The sequence below is a fragment of the Bison bison genome, unplaced genomic scaffold, assembly GCF_000754665.1.
Source record: "Bison bison bison isolate TAMUID 2011002044 unplaced genomic scaffold, Bison_UMD1.0 scf7180017864270, whole genome shotgun sequence".
Classification (NCBI taxonomy): Eukaryota; Metazoa; Chordata; class Mammalia; order Artiodactyla; family Bovidae; genus Bison; species Bison bison.
In genome coordinates this window covers 1,305,808-1,327,089 of record NW_011494842.1, presented here as the reverse complement: position 1 = coordinate 1,327,089, position 21,282 = coordinate 1,305,808, and the positions used below count along the sequence as shown (strand labels likewise).

Genomic DNA, 21,282 nt, shown 5'->3' with positions numbered 1-21,282 from the left:
AGAATAATGTGGGTCATAGTAGGTCTCCTTGTGAATCTATAGTTGGGAACTAGGACGATATCAAAAAGTTGAAATTTCATGTATAATCCAAGTAAGAAAGGGATCTGAGAGAAGAGTGCACGGTGGTTAGTCATCTTTTGCTCAGCAGTATTCTTCTTTGAACTAAGAATCAGTTTTTCTGTCTATAAAGCCTATTAACTAAGAAACATGACAGAGCATATATGACGTTGTAGACGTTCAGAACAGCAGATGTGTGTGTGCTCTGAGTGCACATGTTAAACATTTGAAGCAGAGCCTGTGGACCACAGCTAACCAGCACAGTAAGATAGAGAAGGGGAGAAGCGATATCTCTTCTGTACAGAATGCTATTAAATTGTTACATGTAAAGGGTGAATATATACCCAGGAAAAATAAAGCCTCAGCTGAAAACTCAACTCTATTAACTAAAGAGATTTCAGTCAAGAAGGAAAACTCAATTAAGTTTTGCCGAGGCTCATTTAAGTACAGTAGAAAGCTGTCAAAGTTTCAGACATAGGCAAAGTAAAACCAATGAATCACTGAAGTAGTAATCATTAAAAGTTTATTGTGCTCACATCAAAAAGACAGTTTGCAAATCAGGAGCACTCAAATCAGAATATGGAATGAGGCTCAGGGGTATATTTTTATAAAGCAGCTCATATAGTTAGAACGCAGTGACTGTTTACACTTCTTTATAATATTGGTTATAATATTAGAATTTTTTTAAATAGCAGGGAATTGGGTCAGTGGTTGCCTCATATCAACTTTGGGAAGCAGTTCAAGTTTTGTTTATGATTTTTCAGAGATGAAAACAAGAAATGGCCCAGGACAAGTTAAGTCTTGCAAAACAAGCTAAATTAAGCCTTGTTTGTGTGATTAAATGGTTCTGTCTGCTTGGGGAATTTTCAAGGCTGGTCTTCATTTCTGATTTTTAACAAAGCTTAAGTTAAATGTGTGAATCTCCCTCTTTTCTTGAAATCCTATGAAAAAGAAACTTAAAATGCATAAAACCACAAGGACCAAGAAAACTCAAAAGGAGACCACAGCAGATAAAAGATGCCGATAAAATTTGAGAAGCTAAGAGCAGATGGATGAATGGTAACTGACTCCATCTGGAGAAATCTGAAAGCTCAGTGTCTGTGATGGAGTGGGGGAGGTACGGGCACAGGACTGGGGAAGAGGAATTCAAAGGAAACAAGCCACATCCCAGCCCAGAACTACAGAAGGCTTAGAATTGTACTTGAGAAAAGGATTATGTTAGTCCTGATAGTGCGAAAACTGGAGGAGTCATTGAAAAACTTCATCAAAACCCTTTAGGACCCAAAGTCTCACATTTTTTCTGTGCAGCCGGCAACTTCCACCCTTCCCACAGCCAAGGACGGGTGTGTTCTCTTAGGAGAGGTTGATCCAAAGCCATGAACTCAGGGACACTGGGCACAGTTGAGGGAAGGGGTGTGATCATGGAGGAACTCATCTAACATGTAATGCAGAGACCGAAACAAAGGGGAAAGTAAGGTCACAGGAAACAGAGAAAATGCAGGGAGCAGAGGGAGGCTCCATGAAACAGGGTGGTTTAAGGAAGGAACAGTCAAAGACATCAATAAAATGTCTGGAAGTGAAAGTTAAGAAAGTCTTGTAGCTATCGCAAGAAGGAGACTAAGAAAAGGGAAATAAAAGAGATTAGGAAAAACAGAGAAGGTCAAACATCCAAAGAAAAGAGGTCCTGATAGAGAGGAGAGAGAAGAGGGAGAAATTATCTTAAAAATAAATACAGTAAACTTCTAGAACTGTAAGACATAAAATTCTAGACTAAAAGATGCTACCAAAAGCAAAAAGGCTTATTTAAGGCACAATAATGTGAAATTTCAGAACACCAGGAAGGGAAGATCCAGAAGCTTTCAGAGGGAGCAGGCATGTTACCTGCTAAGACGTGGGGGTCAGATGATGTTGGACTTTTCACCAGCAACCCTGGAAGTTCCAAGGCAATTAAGCAATGCCTTTAACATTCTGAGGAGAAATGATTTAAACCTAGACTTCTATACCCAGTGAAACCATCAACCAAGGGTGAGGGCATAATTATGATACTGTCACACTTACAATGGCTCAGTGCTCTTCCTGTGCTTCCTTTTTCAAAAATTAAGGGAGGGTGTGTTCCTCTAAATGAGAGAGTGAACCTAGAAAGTCAATCTGAAAATGGTAGTCCAGTTCAGGAGAGGGACAGAGAGTAGCCCCAGACTAATAGTGAGGGGACACTCCAGGGTAACGGCTCCACAGTGGGCCGGACGCAGCTGGTTCAGAGAGGTGGAGGGGGTTCCAGGAGAGAGATGACTGAGAGAAATATGAAACTGAGAGATGACATAGTCGAAAGTCAGTAAACAATTGTATGAATCTGAAAAAAATAAAAGAACAGTTGGTTATGCTTATTATTGTTATTAAAGACTGTAATGGTAATGACCATAGAAACAGGTAAATGAATTAGAAATTGTCCCTCTAAAGCACTAGGTAATCCAGAGTGGTAGCAGTAGGGCAGAGGACTCCTATTTTTCATTATAAGCCTTATTGTATTTAAAAAATAAATGCCTGGTACATTATAGGTACCCCAAATCTAACAGCTACCATTTTTTAAAAAATCAGTAATTTTCTTAAAGATCAGAAATTGCTGGTTATATCCCTAAAAAAATAAAAAGAATCTACACATATTAATTACAAATAGCTATAAAATATCTACTAGTTACCCTAACAAGAAATGCGTTGGCTTCCCAGGTGGCTCAGTGGTAAAGAGTCCGCCTGCCAATTCAGGAGATGCAGGAGACACAGGAGGCACAGTTTCAGTCCCTGGGTTGGTAAGATGAAGATCCCCTGGAGGAGGAAATGGCAACCTGCTCCAGTATTCTCGCCTGGGAAATCCCATGGACAGAGGAGCCTGGAGGGCTACAGTCCATAGGGTCACAAAGAGTCAGACACAGCTGAGCAACTGAGCACAGAATGTGTAGGATCTATGATGGGAGATTAAAACCTCAACAGAGAAATACACAAGTCTGGACTTCCCTGACGGCCCAGTGATTAAGAAGCCTCCTGCTAATACAGTGGACACAGGTTCGATCCCTGGACTAGGAGGATCCCACATACCTCAGGACAAGGCTGGTGCACCACAGTTAATGTGCCTGCAGCCTAGAACCTACGCTCTGCAACAAGAGAAGCCCACGCACCACAACTGGGGAGTAGCTGCCACTCTCCATGACTAGAGGAAGCCCGCATGCAGCAACAGAGACTCAGTGTGGCCAGAAAAAAAAGAAATACACAAAGCTGAATAGAAAGACCTCAAATTCATAGATGAGAAGATGCCAGTTCATCCCAAAATAACTCCTAGTTTGAATGGAATCCCAGTCAAAATGTCAATAATTGCTTTGGGGTTTTTATCTTTGGGATAATTTGACAATAATTATTCTAAAGTTAATGTGAAAGAATTAATAGGCAAAACCAAGTAAGAATATTCTGAAAAAGAATCTGAGGGCATACTGTCAACATGAAACCATGTGGTTCTGATAATTCCAAGCAACTTGCTAGGACAAGAGGCAGCAGATCAATGGAACAGAACACACATTCCCAGATAATACCTTCCACACAGAGAAGAAATGTCCCGGAGCCACTATGGCACACGGCCATGGTTTAGAGAGATCAAACCACCTGGGTTCAAACCCTGGCTCTGCCACCTACTAGCTGTGTAGCTGAGTGTGAGATAAATGGAAATGATGAAAGCGCTGCCCTGGGTGACACGCAAAGCATTCAGAGCAGAGGCTGGCAAGGCACGTGCATAGAGTGTTTGCTTCTTGCTGTACGGCAACCAGCACAGCCACACAGGGCTCTGCTCCTAGGAAAGCCGCACATGCTTGTTAAAGGCGTTGCTGTCACCAGATTCAAATTCTGAAGAAGCTTGGAACAAGGAGTCCTGCATTTTCATTTCATAGTGAGCCTGGCAATTTACTATGTAGTGAGTCCTACAAGCGTTTAGGATAAGGATGAATTATTCAACAGAGGATGCTGGGCAAACTGACATTCCAGTGTTGGGGGAGGGACAGGTTTAAGTTAGGCTCTCGTTTCACACCATATGGCATACTAAAAACATAACTGTACAGTTTAAGTTAAAACTTCATGTTCTGAATTTGAGTTTCAACACAAGATGAATTTTATTCTTGAAAATTAATAATGCATATTTTCTAATAATATTCACTGAAGAGGCCTAGAAACAAGAAACCAATAGCAAAGAGCACTTCCAGCACCTGGGTTATGGTCTCGAAATACTGTTTCCCACTAAAAGGAGCTGGGGTTCCCTGGAGAAACAGCTGATTCCAGAGCTTGCCCAGGAAATGGACAAGATGAGCCTTGTCAGGAGCGTTGAAGGGAAATGCAGATGAAAAGGTTGTCCTATTGGGAAAGAAGGAGGTCAGCAAAGACCATGTGAGCATGTCAACTGGAAGAAGTTCCTACTGGCCAAAAATTATCACTGGAGCACAATAATAATGACTGTGGCAATTGGTTTTCATGTGTGTTTACATGCATGAGTTCATTCAAAAGAGAGAAAACTTAATGACCATCTGAAAGAACCAACTCATTGTTTTGAAAACTGGCAAATATGGACTGAAAAATCAAGTGTTTATCCTGCCATTATTATAGAAATTAACCTCAGGGTAACCAAATAGTTGATGAGAGAAAGTTTCCCTTGGTAGAAGAATTCTAGCTAAATGAAGAAGAAAAGAATTAGGATATCACCATTTCATAACCTCTTGTGATTTAATGAACCTAGGCAGTGATCATTCAGTTCAGTTCAGTTCAGTCGCTCAGTCGTGTCCGGCTCTTTGTGACCCCATGTGCAGCACGCCAGGCCTCCCTGTCCATCACCAACTCCCGGAGTCCACCCAAACTCATGTCCATTGAGTCGGTGATACCATCCAGCCATCTCATCCTCTGTCATCCCCTTCTCCTCCTGCCCCCAATCCCTCCCAGCATCAGAGTCTTTTCCAATGAGTCAACTCTTCGCATAAGGTGGCCAAAGTACTGGAGTTTCAGCTTTAGCAACATTCCTTCCAAAGAACACCCATGACTGACCTCCTTCAGAATGGACTGGTTGGATCTCCTTGCAGTCCAAGGGACTCTCAAGAGTCTTCTCCAACACCAAAGTTCAAAAGCATCAATTCTTTGGCGCTCAGCCTTCTTCATAGTCCAACCCTCACATCCATACATGACTACTGGAAAAACCATTGACTGCTAATATTACAACAAAAGGTTATTATGCATTCAGTGCCCTCTGCTGGAAGTGTTTTTAACTTCCAAGCCTTTAGATCTAACTACCAATTTACACCAAGTAAGGAACAAAAGAATATGTGAAATACTCTCTTAAGGGTGCGATCAGCAAAATCCAGACTGTGGGAAACCCTACAGGCCGAAGGACTCAAATTTCTTCAATTAACAGCCTGGTGTGCTGCAGTCCATGCGGTTGCAAAGAGTCAGACACAACTGAGCGACTGAACAACAACGAAAAACAACTATCAATCACAAGGAAAAAACTAGAAGAGGGAAAGGAAAAGCATAGTTTGTAAGAGACAACAACGGATTGTGTTAGTGTGTGTGCTTAGTTCTGTCCAACTGAGCGACACCAAGGAATGTAGCCCTCCAGGCTCCTCTACCTGTGGAATTCTCCAGGCAAGCGTACTGGGGTGGGTTGCCATTTCCTGCTCCAGGGCATCTTTCTGACCTAGAGAGCCAACCGGCATCTCCTGCATCTCCTGTATTGGCAGGCAGATTCTTTACCTCTGCACCACTTTGGAAGCCCAGCAAATTGTAATATGTGGACTTTATTTGGATTCTGATTCAAACAAACTGAAAACAACAAAGACCACAGCAAGGAGAAATCTGAACATTTGCTAGTTTTTTAATGGTATTCAAAAACTATTGCTAAGTATTTCTGGTTGTAACAATGGTGTTATGGTTTTATGTATTTATATATTTATATATATATATTTTAATTTCTGACCGGTGATATACACGAAAATATTTACAGATAAAATGAAATGAGGGCTGTGATTTGCTTGAAGTAATTTTGCAGGTGAGGAGAAAGTGGATGGAGGTACAGGTGTAATGAGATTGGCTATGAGTTGGGATCCATGAGAGTTTACTGTTTTGTGTATATGTGTTTAAACATTTCCATTAAAGGCTAGAAAAAATATGTATACAGGGAGAAAGAAAGCTTACTTGTGGAAAGATGTTTAGACTGTATGAAATATGTGAGTGAATATTTAATATGAATGGCTTTCTAAACAAATAAATAGTATATTAGGGAAAAGACTACTACTTTTAACTGAAATAAAAACTTAAAATGTGTGTCTGCTTATAAAACATACTAAAATTAAAATAAACACTCTAAGAAAAATAATTGTAATTGATGACAAATTAAAGGTTAAAGTGCTTAAGACAAAGAAATTAATAATACAAGCAAAGCTAATACATTGTGCTTATAGTGTAGTAGGCACTCCTATAAGCACTTTACAAAAGCCGTCTGCTGCTGCTGCTGCTAAGTGGCCTCAGTCGTGTCCGACTCTGTGCGACCCCATAGACGGCAGCCCACCAGGCTCCCCCGTCCCTGGGATTCTCCAGGCAAGAACACTGGAGTGGGTTGCCATTTCCTTCTCCAATGCATGAAAGTGAAAAGTGAAAGTGAAGTCGCTCAGTCGTGTCTAACTCCTAGCGACCCCATAGACTGCAGCCTACCAGGCTCCTCCGTCCATGCCATCTAGCATATTATAAAATAGAAAAAGTACTAACATTCCTTGGCCTAATAGCTATCTCATACGATAAGTTCAAATAATCAATCAATAAATATTTAACTTCACAATAATAAAATAATTGCAATTTAAGTTGTACTAAATTTTTTAATTAATTTATTTTTTATTGAAGGATACTTGCTTTACAGAATTTTGTTGTTTTCTGTCAAACCTCAACACGAATCAGCCATAGGTATACATATGTCCCCTCCCTTTTGAAGCTGCCTCCCATCTACCTCTCCATCCACCCCTCTAGGTTGATACAGAGCCCCTGTTTGAGTTCTCTGAGCCATACAGCAAATTCCCGTTGGCTATCTATTTTACATATGGTAATATATGTTTCCATGTGACTCTTTCCATACATCTCACCCTCTCCTCCCCCCTCCCCATGTCCGTGAGTCTGTTCTAAAATTTTAGCTATCAAAATAGTGAAGATCATTGTTAATAATGAACATCTCTTGTTGATAGTGCAGTGACTGGTTGACTTCATACCTTACTAGTGGGCATGTAAGTTGGAAAATTCTGGAGAGCCATTCAACAATATTGACTGAGTCTTAGAAACATTCATACCTCTGAGCCTATTGTTATGCTTTCAGGAATTTGTAGTTATCGATATGCTCAGAGATACATATATAGATGTCTCTGGTAAATGGTTCATAAGAATGTTGTCTATAATCAAGAAAAATTGAAGCAACTTAAATGCCAAAAAGAAAAAAAAAGGAGCATTTAAATAAATTATAGGAATCAATACCTTGAAATATTAGGAAATCCTTAAAGTGTATGTTTAATTGGAAAAGAATGAATGTGTGTGTGTGTGTGTGTATCTGAACCACTTTGCTATATACCCGAAACATAGTAAATCAACTATTTGTTGATGGTGCTCAGTCACTAAGTCGTGTCCAACTCTTTGTGACCCCATAGACTGCAGCATGCCAGGCTTCCCTGTCCTTCACTGTCTCCTGGAGTTTGCTCAAATTCATGCCCATTTAGTTGGTGATGCTATCCGACCATCTCATCCTCTGTTGCCCTGTCCTCTTTTTGCCTTCAATCTTTCCCAGCATCAAGGTCATTTCCAATGAGTTGGCTCTTCACATAAGGTGGCCAAAGTGTTGGAGCTTCAGCTTCATCATCAGTCCTTCCATTGAATATTCAGGGTTGATTTCCTTTAAGATTGACTGGCTTGATCTCCTTGCAGTCCAAGGAACTCTCAAATTAATCAACTGTACTTCAATAAATAAATAAATAAAGTATAATTAAATAAAAAATAAATAATATTCATTCTCCTAAAAAAAAAGAATGAATAACTGACACAACAGGAATCAATCTCAAAACATTATGCAGAACAAAAATCAGACCAAAACAAGGAGAATATACCACTTGTATCCATTTATATGGAATTCTAGAACAGGTAAAGAAGTCACATTAGTCGTTGCTTTTGAGGTGAGTCCAGGAATTAATTTATTTGGAAAGAACATGAGGCAACTTTCTGGGCAGATGGAAACATTCTATGAACATATTGGTGTGTGCTAATTGGGTTTATCCTTTTGTCAAACTCATCCCCCTATACCTACTTATATCCTGTTCAGACTTCATATAAGATCTTACCTTTGATGCTAAGCAAATTACACCTCAAAAGGTCATATTTTCCAAGATTTAATAAAATAGGTAAAATATTCGATGTATGATCTTAACTGAAAAAAAAAAGAACCATGATACAATGCTGTGGATGTAGCACAGTCCTAATTATACAAAAGAAAATGTACGATAAAGATACAGAGATAGAATTGGCAAGAAGGATATCTTCTGATGAACATGTACAGCTTTCATTATTAGAAAAAGCGGTGACTGTTTTCTAAAACCCACTTTATACGGAATTCCCTTTTTCTCCTTACAGTCTAGCTTTGGCCTTCTTGCAGTTCCTTAAATACAGAACTTGTGTTTTTGTGTTTCCTATGCTTCTGATGACCTCCAGGTATTTAATTCCTGCTCAGCCCGCAGCTCTCAGGTAACTCTTGACTGCCCCAGAGAAGCCCTCTGTGCCCCTTCCCTTAGAGGAGAGGCTGCTTGCCTCTCCTCAGTGGTCTTAACAACTGCAATTTTTCATTTCTTTGCATGCACCTTGAGTTACCCAAACCGTAAAGTTAAGTGCACTGTCTTCTAGATGGCCAAGTCTGCTAAGACACCTGATACCAACTGCAAATTTAGGGGTTTTCAAAAACCACTCTCAGGCTCAGTAATTTGCTAAAGACATTAAATTCACCAAAACCTGTGATACTCATGGTTATACTTATTACAAGAAAAGAATACAAATTAGAACTAGCCAAAGTTGGAAGAGACCTATAGGGCAGAGTCTGATCAGTTTCCAAGTGAAAAATTTCTGTCCCCAGGACCCATTACCTCCTAGTCTTTACACGTTACAACAATACACACAGAGGATTGTCTACCCAGGAAGCTCTCTGAGCTTGGGCATCCAAAGTTTTTAAATGAAAGTTCATTATGTAAGCATAATAGATTGATTGACTGCTCACAGGGTTGAACTCAGGCTCTAGGTCTTTCTGGCTTTCTGGCCATGGCCAGCTTCTGCCGTAAGACTAGGCTGTATGATTGTCCCCACCCTGAGAAACTCCTTAGCATAAACATAAATCAGATGTGTTCTGAGGGGCTCACCGTGACACTCCTGATATAGCTGAAGAAATTCAAGGGTATAGAGATTACTTCCCAGGAACTGGGGGGTGGTGGGTGGGGGTTAGGGCTGGCGATCAGATTTCTTTCTAAGCAGGCCAAATGCTTACACACAGCACTGTTAGGTAGAGTGCTCCCCACCTGTCCCAGTTCCAAAAGGCTAGGACCGCATCTAGTTTTGCTCCCGGTTTCATTCCTTGCGCCTAACAGAGTGGTGAGCAAATGTTGAGAGTTGGTGTAACATTGTGGTTTACAGCAGGGGATGGGCAGAGTCCTAATTTGAATGTTGGCTCTTCTTTTCACTGAGTAGACCCTGATGGGTTATTTAACCTCTCATTGCCTCATTGTCCTCATCTATAAATTGCGGGTAGTGATAATATTATATTAATACCTTTCTTGGAGAATTGCAATGAGGAGTAAATGAATAAACATCAGTGAAGTTCCCAAAATAGTGCCTGGTGCAGAGTAAAAACTAGCTAAATGTCTGATATTATTAAGTGCTCAATAAGTAATTGCTGACAGAGCACCTGGCTATCACATGAGAGGTGCTTAGCAAATGTTAACTGAAAAATATAGAATAAGATTTTCTTCTTTAGCAGGTTTTTTTCTATTATTTTTCTATTAACATAGTATTAAATGTGTTGATTTGGACATACCATCACTATATCTGATGTTCAGGTCTTTAATCATCTATAATTCTAAAGATTATGTAGCTCAATAATATGCTTAGAAAAGTACAAAAAACTTCCAGTCTTTTCGCCTCTCTACCAGGCATTACCCCCAACCACAGAGTGAGGAGTTGAATTAGACAGGATTCAAAGTGTCTTCCAGCTCCAACAAAATGTTATTTGTCCTTAGGAAACAAATTAGATAAAACAACAGAGAAGACCATTTTACATGGAGGCATGAAACCTATGAATGTGTAAGTTTCCATTTAAAAAAAGGAACAAAGAACATTCAAGCTGACTACCAAAATCCATCTGTTATCTGTGAACACATAGATTTGAATTGTGGCCATAAATTTTTAATAATTTGATGTCATTTGACTCCCTGGCAAATCATACACTAAGATTATAGAAGATTTAGTGAGCAACCTATTTATTTAATCTTGTCACTTAAACTGGCCTGATGGAAAGTGATACAATCAGTAATGTCTCCAAACAAGAGATTAAGCACCTTCAAGTAATACCATTAGCAATTAGAAAAAGAATCAACTTCTAAAAACATTTTTTTAGTTACAAAGTAATGCATATATATTCGGATACAACAACCAAATGATTTAACACTGATTTACTATTATTCAGCAATTATTAAATTATTGAATAATAAAAAGTAAATGTGTTCCAATCACTGTTCTTACCATGTTTATTTTCCAGATGTAGCAAGTGTTAACAGTTTGTTCTATACACTTCTATACATAGACACACAATAAAAAATACGTGTCTATGCTGTTATGACAAGCATCTGTAAAGTGCTACCTGTTCTTGCCATTTCAGTGTTACCGCAGGCCGTCACTCAGTTTGAAGAACTGGTCGGTATGGCCGAGGCACTGCTCAAGGGTGGAGGAACCCTGTCCACATCCGCATCCACCCTCTGGAGAGCAGCGAATAACTCCTCACCAGATTCCTTTGCTTCTACATGCAGTAATTCTAACTCTGATTCCAGTTCACCCATCTCCCTGAAAGCTGAGGAAGACCGTCAGACGGATGAGAAACAGGTCAGCAGGGAGACTGTCCCATCTTTCTCTGGGGTGCAGTTACAGGCGAAATGAAAATCACAGAACAACATAGTCATTGTCTTATCAGATCACTTTATGGAACTTTGGGTCAGTCATAATATTCTGATGACCCAAAACAATTTTTTTACAATAAATCTAATATCTGTGAAAAATATCCAGTTTAGAAAATAAATGGTGAACAATGATGAAGTTATTAAACTAGAAAATTCTTAAACCAGTGAGAAAAGGACAATTATGCATTAAAGGTTATAAAACTGTATTATTGAGACCAGGTGAATTTCAGCCTGTACATGCTGGCTGAACACAATTCTTTGTCTTCTTTACCAATTTCTCTTAATCAAGAAACACAAGCTAAAAATACAAGTTTTGTTAGAATCAGCCTGGGAAAATATGCCTTCAAGAGCAAGTAATAACTGTAAATGCTCACAATCTAGCTTTCAGAACACTTGAATCTTAGTGTACCAGTTTCCTCCTGTGATGTAACAGGATCCCACAAACTGAGTGATTTATAATATTACAAACTCAGATGCTATAAACCCAAGGTGCGGGCTACTTCTTTCCTTTCTAGAGGCTCAGGGGAAGGCTCTGTTTCCTGGCCGTGTGGGTTGTAGAATTCAGTCTCTTGTGGCGCTACAGCTGAGCTCCCTGTTTTCTTGTCAGCTGTAAACTGAAGGATGTTACCACATGCCCCAATTCATGGTCTTCCTCCACCATCTTCAAAGCCAGTCAGAGCAGACAAACCCCTCTCACTCTCCGAGTCTCTCCTTCCTCTGTGTCTTCTTTCTTGGCCACTCTTCTGCATTCAGAGGGCTCACGTGAGCCCTCAATAAATGTTAGCCATTTTCTTTATTATTATTAAACACTTACTGTGTGCTTATTATATACCAGACACTGCTAAGTGTGTGTATATATTTATACACGTAAGATTATATATGTATGTGTGTATGTAAATATATATTCATACTTGCAATAAAGTACATGCATTTTAAGTGTAAAAAAGGTAAAATGTAAAAACTTCTCATAATTAGATTGGGCCTTTATGAATAACCCAGCATACTCTCCAGCTTTCCCCATCTCAAGGTCCTTTAATGACTCCTGCAAAGTTGATTTTCCCATATAGGGTGACACATTCACAGGTTTCAGGGATGACGATGTTGTCCGTGGGCCATTATTCTGTTTAGTAGGAACGGTTGAGGGTGGAATAATCCTTAAAGCACCAAATCCAGATTACATGACAAGAATTTGAATACTCTTTGTAACAAATACCTCATACATATTGGGAATCTATCTCAAAAATAACATCTAACTCTAACCCCTGAGATATATATATATATAAATATATATTAAATATATGGGCATCACCTTAAAGAATGTTGATTTTGTTTTCTGGTCTGTATGAATTCAATGAATAATATATTTCTTCAGATACTCCTTTCCTTTTTCAGTTTTTTCAATTCTTATTTTTAATTTTTCAGTTCAAGATTGAAAAATGGCAGATTGCACATTGCAACAAGAGCAAGCCTCAGAAGTTCATTAATGATTTAATGCAGGTGCTTTACACAAATGAATACATGGCCACACACAGCCTGACGGGGGCAAAATCCTCTACTTCAAGGGACAAGGCCGTGAAACCAGCTATGAATCAGAATGAAGTTCAAGAAATTATAGGTGATATGATTGCATTATATTGTGTCACATGAATCTGAAATTAGTTTACCATTCAACATTTGGTTGTTCTTTCATTACCTTTTTTTCTTCAGATTTATTTTTCTATGAGAGAAATATCTCGGGGTAGCCGAAACCTCTTAGGATACATGGTGAATTTTGTGGAACAACTTACATTAAAAGTGGTTAGTGGGACTTCCTTGGTGGTCCAGTGGTTAAGAATCCGCCTGCCAATGCAGAGGACGCAGGTTCGATCCCTGGTCCAGGAAGATCCCACATGTTGAGGAATATCTAAGCCCAAGCACCTACTGAAAAATACACTGTGTGCCGCCACGACTAGAGAAAGCCAATGAGAGACAGCAAGAACCCAGCGTGGCCGAAAATTAATTAGTTTAAAAAATTTTAGGTGGTTATTAAAATAAAAATGAATTCTATATCACTGAAAAATTTGAATTCATACAATTCATAGCTTTAGAAGAGTAAAGTTTCAAAATTCACTCCAACAAAATTTTAGTAACTGTTCATATCTTGTATTCTTTTTCTTTATTTTGGTTAGAAATGTCCCTTATCTTTTATTCAGAAAAATGAAGGTTAATGTAACCATCCTACCTACAGTTTTTAAGTTCATCTCCTTAAATATAATAATCTAGGTTATCAAGTAACAATTTTAAGTACTCACTGAATCCCAGCTCTCTGTATTTTGATAGTACTTCATTTCTTAGTTGGAAAATAGTCAGTTGGAATCTGCTTGTTTCAGCTGATGCTGGGAATGGGTAAAAATAAATTCTCAGCATTTTGGGTCAAGGGCACGTGATATTCAGAACAAGCAACAAGGGTTAAGCTGGGTGGTACCGTAGGAAGACTCATACATATGTTCTCAGTTTATGATATAGACCTAGTTATCTCTTGCTTTGCTTTGGAAAATCTGCCTATATAGTCTGTTTAAATATCTCATGGTGTGTGGGCTGCTTTTTCAAAATGGAGGCCAAAATTATAATGTGTGGTATTTGGTGTTTTATCTCAGTTCGTATCTTAAGATGCAAAGGCCTGATAATGTGGGTTTTTAATTAATTTACTTATTTTTATTCAAGTATAGTTGATGTATAGTATTACATAAATTATAGGTGTACAATATAGTGTTTCGGGGCTTCCCAGGTGGCTCAGTGGTAAAGAATCCACCTGCCAATGCAAGGGAACACAGGAGATGTGGGTTCAGTCCCTGGGTGGGAAAGATCTCCCACTGGCAACCCACTCCAGTGTTCTTGCCTGGAGAATCCTATGGACAAAGGAGCCTGGCCAGCTATAGTCCATGGGGTAAAAAAAGCGTCGGACACGGCTCAGTGACTGAGCAGGCACACATGAAATATAGTGTTTCACAGTTTTTAATGTTTATACTCTATTTACAGTTATTATAAACTATTGGCTCTATTTCCCAGGTTGTACACTGAACGTGAAAGAGAAAGTTGCTCAGCTGTTTCAGACTCTTTGCAACCTCATGGATTGTATTCTCCAGGCCAAAATACTGGAGTGGATAGCCTATCCCCTCTCCAGGGTATCTTCCCAACTCAGGGATTGAACCCAGGTCTCCCGCATTGAGGGCGGATTCTTTACCAGCTGAGCCACCAGGGCAGCCCAAGAATACTAGAGTGGATAGCCTATCCCTTCTCCAGGGGATCTTCCTGACTCAGGATTCAAACCAGGGTCTCCTGCATTGGAGGCAGATTCTTTACCAGCTGAGCCACAAGGGAAGCCCATATAACTTACTTTATGCATAATCATTGTACCTCTTATCCCCCCAGCCCAACATCACCCCGCCCCTACTCCCCCACTCCCCACTGGTAACCACTGGTTTGTTCTTTGTTTTTGTGACTCTACTCCCATCTGATAAAATGTTTTTCTGTGTTTTGTTGCTGTTGTTACAGGAATCACAAAGCAATTGTTTCCCAGCACAGACGACGTTTCAATCAGGAGAATGATAGGGCAAAAGCTAAACAACTGTACCAAGAAGCCAAATTTAAGCAAAACTCTGAACTCTCAGGATATTAAGTAGAACTTCTCGGTAAGTCTTGTCAATCTCTGTAATCCTTTCAGTGTGGCAAGAAGATGCAGTACCTGTACCATGAGACAGCCTTTCCCAAACACTCTGCTGGAGGAGACCAGTTGGCTGTGAGAAGCTGATGAGTATTCCTGGGGTGAAGCAAAGACAGGGAAGGGGATGTAAACTTGGGAAATGCTGGGTCAGGTACACAGATTCTCCTCTCCCAGAGCCTCTCAAATATTCTGATGCCCTTTAAACACGCCCGAGTGCAGCGGAAATCTCTAAGAAGGGCATATTGGGTATAGTGTTTCCCAAGTGCATTTCACTGAGGAAGTTTTATTTTTCTTCACATCTTAACTATGGGTGGAGCTAGAAGGGAGCCAGGGGAAAGACACATGACAATTTAGGAAGTGCTTCTCTAGAATAAGCGGGGTACAGACCCTTGGGAGGTCCCTGAGGCCCGTCACTGGGGCTGCACTTACAACGCTGAACAGAGAACAAACCGCTGGTCGAGGGTCTCCTCTACCATCCCATCCTGCCTCCCAGTGTCTTTAAATCTTTCAGTCAGTTGTTACAGTTTGTATTTGTGAGATAAGTATTTTTTACCAATATATTTGTATTAAAATACTCAAAGGAAGAACTATTTGTTTTTAGTGAGTTCTAAAGGAAATTCACTTTATGATCAGGCCTTGCCCTAGGCAAGAGTGTGATGTGGAATTGTGTTTGTTTACTAAGTGAAAGTCTTGGCCTTTTCACCTGTCCTCACTCTTCCTCTTCATTATTTTGATGGAAAATACATGATACATGTGCACTGTTACGCTTTTAATAACTTTTAAACAGAGGTATATGATAAGCAAGTGAGGACAGGTTTTCCTTCCATTTTCTTTACTTCTGCCTTTGACTTCCACTTTGCCTGCTCTCTGCCTGATTCGTCACCTTGAGACCATGTCATTTGTCTTTTTCTTCTGTGTTTTAAATAGATGTGGATATGAGTGTAATACAGCGATTCCCCCATCCATCACTGACTACCACCTCATCCTCCTTGAGGGTCCCTTACTATGTTGCTGTACATTTAGGGCTACCTCTGCTGAGGGTCAACAATAGTCTCTCTTCCTGTAACAAAACAAAATGACCAAAACACCTACTTATAATAGCTGCAGGGAAATTCTTTCCCTTGGCTCATACATACTGGCAGACCTGCCTGAAGAATTTATAAAAGGTAAAGATACTTGTATCCTTTTTCTCCCCTGGGGATTAAAAATTTCAGTAGATGGTGCATCTCACAGTCACCCAGTTAAGAGCTAATTGCTTAAAAGAGCCCTTGGAACTTCTTGGGTTTTTTTTAAAATTTATTTTATTGAAGTACAGTTGATTTACAATGTTAATTTCTACTGTAGAGCAAAGTGATTCACGTATATATATACATATATATATATTCTTTTTTGTATTCTTTTCATTATGGTTAATCCCAGGATATTCAAAATATGGACTTCTTTTTTGACATGAGGCTCCTCAGTTGTATCATGGCCAAGTTCCCCATCTACAGGTCATGTTACCAGACCTCCAAGTCATAGGGCTCTCTTTTGGAGCACATAATTGTGTCTCAGAGCTCCGCAAAGCATTTTCATATCCTAACTCCTTCCTGTTTTATATCCCAGGCTGTGAGGGCAGGCATGAAACTCATATCTGATAACAGCAGAATATTGAAGAAATTAAAGTTAAAAGGTTTTTCTATCAGTTTTGCTTGCACTTGCCAGCCATAAAAATCACCTGGTGATGACATTAATTAAAACTGAAAGGAAGAAGGAATCTTTTGTTATGAATGCAGGAAACTCTGGTGCCTCGTGCCCCTGAGCTTGGGGGCCAAGATGCTTGGAATAGAAATGCGTATATTTTGAATCAGAAGTAGAGATAAACAGTAGAATGGGATTTTTGTTTAATTGGCAGATACCTTTCATTTGAAGTATAGGCTCAATCCAATTATTTCAAAAGGACTGAGAAAATTCACTGGGAAAGACAGGGTCACAGAAGCCCTGATTCAGCCGTGCTTGATGAATGAGTCAGATACAGCACCCCCTGGTGGAGCACTGCTACACTTACAGCGCCACCTGGTGGAGCACTGCTACACTTACAGCGCCACCTGGTGGAGCACTGCTGCACTTTTCTCTTTTTGCTCATTTGATGGGTAGGAACCTAAAGTGACTGCGTTTACTCAGGCAAACCATACTCCTCCTCACCATGCCTTCAAAAGTATTCTTTGGAAAAATCATTGCTCTCCCATTACTGCAGTAAAAGCAGTAGATACTTCAAAACCATGTAGATTTCTATGAATTCCAATATATCTGGGAAACCCAGCAGGCCTACCAGGGCTCTGGTAGACTGTGCCCTCCATGCAGGACTGAGCTCCCAGTGGCCCCCAGCTTGGATTTGAGAAGACAAACATTTCCCAGCTCAGACTCGTCTTTGTAAGAATAAGAGCTAAGCCCATCCTGCCACTTTGAGTCCATCCCCTCTCACTTCCGTGACTTGTCTGCAGCTCTCACTCTGCCTAGAGCTTCATGTTGCCAATCTTTCTGACCTTTCTCCATTGTTCTGCTTTTTTCTTACAAGAGCTGTAGAACATTTTATCTATAAGGATCACAGAATATTAGACCATCACCTCTGTAACATTCCTCGGTGGTCAAACAGCCTTCTGAAATGTCCGTGGCTGCTGCAGTGTATATAATCTCTACCATAATATTACATGTGCATGTAACTGCAAGGTGATCTAATACAGCAGTGCTCAGACACGATTGGGAGGGGTTTTGTCCCCTGCCCCTGAAAGGGGATATGTGAAAATGTCTTGGAGGCCTTTGGGTTAGAGAGGCACCAGGGATGCTGCTATACATCCAACAATATACAGGACAGCCCCCATAATAAAGAATTACCCAAAACAAACAAACAAACAAAAAAGAGAATTACCCAGTCCATCTGTCAATTCTGCCTAAGTTGAGAAAGTGAAAGTGAAAGTTGCTCAGTTGTGTCTGACTCTTTGCGACCCCATGGACTGTACAGTCCATGGAATTCTCCAGGCCAGAATACTGGAGTGGGTCGCTTTTGCCTTCTCCAGGGGATCTTCCCAATCCAGGGATCAAACCCAGGCCTGCCATCGCAGGCAGATTCTTTCCCAGCTGAGCCACAAAGGAAGCCCAAGAATACTGGAGTGGTAGCCTATCCCTTCTCCAGGGGATCTTCCCAACCCAGGAATCAAACCAGGGTCTTCTGGACTGCAGGCAGATTCTTTACCAACTGAGCTATGAGGGAAGCCCAAGGCTGAGAAATCCTGACGTAAATGATTTCCTGGTCACCAGGATGATAGAGTAGGAAGACCCTGAGCATACCTCCTCCCAGGGGCACACCAAGATTAAACCTGTTTGCAGACCATCTATCAATAGGAATGACCTGAAGACTAGCAGTAAGGATCTTCTACAACTAAAGAGATGAAGAAGGAACCACAAGAAGAAGGGTGGGAGGGGTGGAGACATGGTATAGTCAAGACCCAAGCAAGTAACCAATGAACAGGAGGATAGTCACAATCGCAGAGGTTCTCCCCAGGGAGTGATGGGTCCAAGACCCATATCAAGCTTCCCAGCCGTGGGGGTCCTGGCACCAGGAAGACAAGCCCCCAGAATATCTGGCTTTGAAGGTGCAGCTTGCATTCAAGAGAGCTAGGGGCCTGTAGGAAATAGAGACCCCACTCAAACAGGGTATGTGCAGAATCTCACACATTGTAAGTCCCAGTTCAGAAGCAACAATCTGAAAGAAGCCTGGGTCAGACTCACTTGCTGCCCTTGGACAGCCTCCTGGACCAGTAGGAGGCAACAGGGATTCCCTAGAGACAGAGACACTGGCAGCAGCCATTTTGGGGAGCTCATTCTACCACAAGGACACTGGTGCTGGCAACCACCGTTTTGGAGCCCTCTCTCTAGCCTATTAGCTCTGGGACTTACCCACCCACCAGCCGGTCACCACTAGTCTTGGGACCCCTCAGGTTGAACAGGGACCTGGCCCCACCCTCTAGCAGGCTGGCAGAAGCCCTGGTACCCCCAAGGCCAGAACCAGCACTGGGAGCCCTGGTCCCACAGCCAGCAGTGCCAAGATCACACCTCACACCAGTGGGCTGGCACAAGCCTCAGCCCTTACTGGGCCCCACGGGACCTGCCCTGGATCACCTGCAGCCAGTTTACCAGGATCCTGCCTTGCCCAGTGGCTCAGCATAAATCCCAGGGCTCTGCAGGCCTGGCAGCCAGCTGTGCCAGGATGTGGCCCCTTCCACCAGCAGCCAGTAGCTTCTGCAGGAGGCAGGGCCTGGCAGCCAACTGGACAAGGGAGAGTCCCATATACCAGCATGCCCACAGCATGCCCCACCACAACAGGAGGGCCCACTCAGCCTACCTGGGGCACCCTGATAGCGCACAAGGGGCGTGCACTACTGGTATGCACAGCGTGTCTCCCACAGAAGTCCACTTCTCCAAAATCTGGATGGAAATGTAAGCAAGGGACCTTCCATCCCACTGTCAGCCACCTTTTCAACAGAAACTATGTAGGCCAGAAAGGAGTGGCACAGTATAGTCAAAGTGATAAAAAGAGAAACCTAAATCAACATAGTCCACCCATCAAGGCTCTCGTTGACGTTTAAAGGAGAGATAGTTTCCCAGACAAGTGCTGCACTCTTTAGTTCCTCTTCACTTTCTGCCATTATATCATTTCCATATCTGAGGTTGTTGATATATCGCCTGGCATCCTTGATTCCAGCTTATAATTCTTCCAGCCTGGCATGTTATATGATGTACACTGCAAAGAAGTTAAATAAGCAGGGTGACAATACACAGCCTTCTCATACTTTTTCCCCAATTTTGAACTAGTCCATTGTTCCATGTCCCATTAACTGTTGCTTCTTGACCCGCATACAGGTTTCTCAGGAGGCAGATCAGGTGTTCTGGTATTCCCATCTCTTTAAGAATTTTCCAGTTTCTTGTGATCCACACAGTGCAAGGCTTTAGCATAGTCAATGAAGCAGAAATAGATTCCAAATTTCCTGGAATTCCATTGTGACCCAATGAATTCCATTGTGACCCAATGAATTCCATTGTGACCCAACGACTCCATTCTGTAATCCAACGAATGTTGAAAATTTGATCTCTACTTCCTCTGCTTCTTTGAAAACCAACTTGGACATCTAGAAGTTCTTGGTTCACATACTCCTGAAGCCTAACTTGAACAATTTTGAACATAACCTTACTAACATGTAAAATGAATGCAATTGTACCCTACTTGGAAAATTCTAAAAAAGAGCATTGCCCTTTTTTGTAATTGGAATGAAAACTGACCTTTTCTAGTCCTGTGACCACTATTGAGCTTTCCAAATTTGCTGTCATATTGAGGGCAGCATTTTAACAGCATCATCCTTTAGGATTTGAAATAACTGGAATTCCATCACCTCCACTAGCTTTATTCCTAGTACTGCTTCCTAAGGCCTATTTGACTTCACACTCCAGGATGTCTGGCTCTAGGTGAGTAACCACATCATTGTGGTTATCCAGGTCATTAAGACCTTTTTTTTTTTTTTCTGGTTGAGAGACAACTTTTCTTAAAAACATGTAAAACCACTCCCACTTGTGAGTTAGTATATCTACATTATTACCTTTAATTGCAATCTACTGTTTCATGTTATACATCACTATAGTTTATTTATTTTTTATTTCTATTTTTTTGTTTGTATTTTAGTTTACTTATTTTTTAATTGTAGGATAATTGCTTTACAGAATTTTGTTGTTTTCTGTCAAATTTCAACATGAATAAGCCATAGGTATACAATATATCCCCTCCCTTTTGAACCTCCCTCCCATTTCCCTCCCCATCTCACCCCTCTAGGTTGATACAGAGCCCCTGTTTGAGTTTCCTGAGCCATACAGCAAATTCCCGTTGGCTATCTATTTTACATATGATAATGTAAGTTTCCATGCTACTCTTTCCATACATTTCATCCTCTCCTCCCCTCTCCCCATGTCCATAAGTTTATTCTCTATGTCTGTTTCTCCATTGCTGCCCTGCAAATAAATTATTCTGTACCATTTTTCTAGATTCTGTATATGTGCATTAGTATATGATAATTATCTTTCTCTTTCTGACTCACTTCACTGTGTATAATAGGCTCTAGGTTCATCCACCTCACTAGAATCAAATGCGTTCCTTTTTATGGTTGAGTAATATGTGTATATGTACCACAACTTCTTTATCCATTCATCTGTCGATGGACATCTAGGTTGCTTCCATGTTCTAGC

General features: G+C 40.8%; 1 protein-coding gene across 1 annotated transcript in view; it reads left to right on the top strand.

Moving 5' to 3' along the window:
* BEND6 (BEN domain containing 6) overlaps positions 1–21,282 on the top strand; it is a 63,381-nt gene that overhangs the window by 28,595 nt on the left and 13,504 nt on the right. The window contains exons 4-6 of the mRNA XM_010848526.1: positions 11,015–11,235; positions 12,732–12,924; positions 14,844–14,980. Of these exons, the coding sequence (XP_010846828.1) occupies positions 11,015–11,235; positions 12,732–12,924; positions 14,844–14,971 (542 nt within the window). The 3' untranslated portion in view covers positions 14,972–14,980. The remainder of the gene's footprint in view (positions 1–11,014; positions 11,236–12,731; positions 12,925–14,843; positions 14,981–21,282) is intronic.